The 1,687-nt window shown below is 40.9% G+C and overlaps 1 protein-coding gene across 1 annotated transcript; it reads left to right on the top strand.

Annotated features, from left to right (window-relative positions):
- The first annotated feature begins 310 nt into the window (after positions 1-310).
- LOC130828657 (uncharacterized) lies at positions 311-997 on the top strand. Its single transcript, XM_057694618.1, has one exon. It carries the CDS (start codon positions 311-313, stop codon positions 995-997), a length of 687 nt encoding a protein of 228 aa, XP_057550601.1.
- The last annotated feature ends 690 nt before the right edge of the window (positions 998-1,687 follow it).

Here is a 1,687-nt window from a genome sequence, read left to right as displayed (position 1 = left end):
TTAGCTGATAGTTGTAACTCTTGCCAATATCTAAGCTCCCCTTTGTCGACCCCCATTATGGGCAATAAGTCATCGAGACCTAGAGGCCGTCCTAAGAAGTCTTCGAACCATCAAACTCCCCTTGTAAATGGCATGATCGAGGCAAGAAAAACATGGGAAACTGCACAACTTTTAGGTATCTCTGCAAATGACGAAGAGGCTGTGTTATCTGATCTTAGAAAGTCAAAGAGAATTTTGATCATGGAGGGGAAAGGCGCATGATGCTACTATATACCCCACCACTCTGGAGCCTTGACCAATATCTGATTTTATGAATTGCCTAGTTTGGAATATTCGGGGGATTGGCAAAGGAGAAAAATCTTTATCCATTAGATCACTTGTAAAAAAGAAAAAGATTTCATTTATGGGGTTGGTGGAAAGAAAGCATAGAAAGCCTTTTCAATCCAGACTAAAAAGATTATGGGGAAATGATGAATATGACTTTTGTGAAATTTTTGCCTCAAACACAAATAGTGGTGGAATAATTGCTGTTTGGGACAAACAATCTTTTAATGCATCGGTGAAACATACGGGATGTAGATGGGTCTTGATAGAGGGGTGTATCAAAAACTACAACTTTGAATGCTGCGTTGGGGTGATCTACGGGCATAATGATAGGCTGGGAAGATTGGCTATGTTTGATGAGATTAAAGCCAAGGTGGTGAATATCAACAAACCAATCCTTTTAATGGGAGATTTTAATGTCATTTTGCACTCAGGAGAAAGAACAGGAGCTGTCACATGTGCCCGTAGTATGAGACATTTCTCGAAGTGGATCAACGAATTAAGGCTTCTTGACATTCCGCTTCATGGTGTGAGATTTACCTGGCGTCGAAATGAGTCCAAAAGCAGACTGGATAGAGCTCTGTGTGATCATGAATGGCTGAGAAAATTCCCGAATATGAACTTGATGGGCTTATGTAGAAGCTTCTCGGATCATAACCCCTGCTCTTATTGATGGAAGTGTGCAACAACTGGGGCCCAAAACCGTTCAGATGCTATGATGCCTGGTTCCAACATCCACAATTTAAACGCTTCATTGTCAATGAATGGCGCAACATCCCACATGTGTCACTACATACCAAACTCAAGATGATGAAGGCCCCTCTTAGAACCTGGCGTAGAGAAAAGTTTGATCATATGGATAACAAAATAAATGAGCTTGAATTGGTGATACATGAACTGGAAAGGAAAAGTGAAAGGGGAATGCTTGACAATATGGAAATGGCTAGACTTTCTGCTGCAAATAGCATGCTTCATCAGTGGCTCGTTAGAAGGGAGAGAATTTGGAGACAAAGAGCTCGATCGTATGGATTCAATATGAAAGATCAAAATACAAAATTCTTTCATGCAGCAACCCTGTTCAGAAGAAAGAAGCAAGAGATCTCCAAGATAAAAATCAATGGCAGGTCAATAGGGGGTACTCAGAATCTCAAAGAGAAAGTCAGGGACTATTTTGTGAAACGTTATGCCTAGGGTACGGGTCCGGACTTCGATTTCAGCATGGATGACCACCCTAAAATCTCACAACTACAAGCACAAAATCTCGAAATAATTCCATCCAGAGAGGAAATTAAAAATGCAGTGTGGGCATGTGGAGTAGATAAAGCACCAGGATTTGATGGCTTCAACTTTAAATTCATTAGGG

Source organism: Amaranthus tricolor, chromosome 12 (assembly GCF_026212465.1).
Source record: "Amaranthus tricolor cultivar Red isolate AtriRed21 chromosome 12, ASM2621246v1, whole genome shotgun sequence".
In the NCBI taxonomy this organism is placed as follows: domain Eukaryota; kingdom Viridiplantae; phylum Streptophyta; class Magnoliopsida; order Caryophyllales; family Amaranthaceae; genus Amaranthus; species Amaranthus tricolor.
This window is presented reverse-complemented; position numbering and strand designations above follow the sequence as displayed.

What these genes read in the sequence shown, in the direction of transcription:
- LOC130828657 (XM_057694618.1), top strand. Translation starts at nt 311, where the DNA reads ATGAATTGCCTAGTTTGGAATATTCGGGGGATTGGCAAAGGAGAAAAA.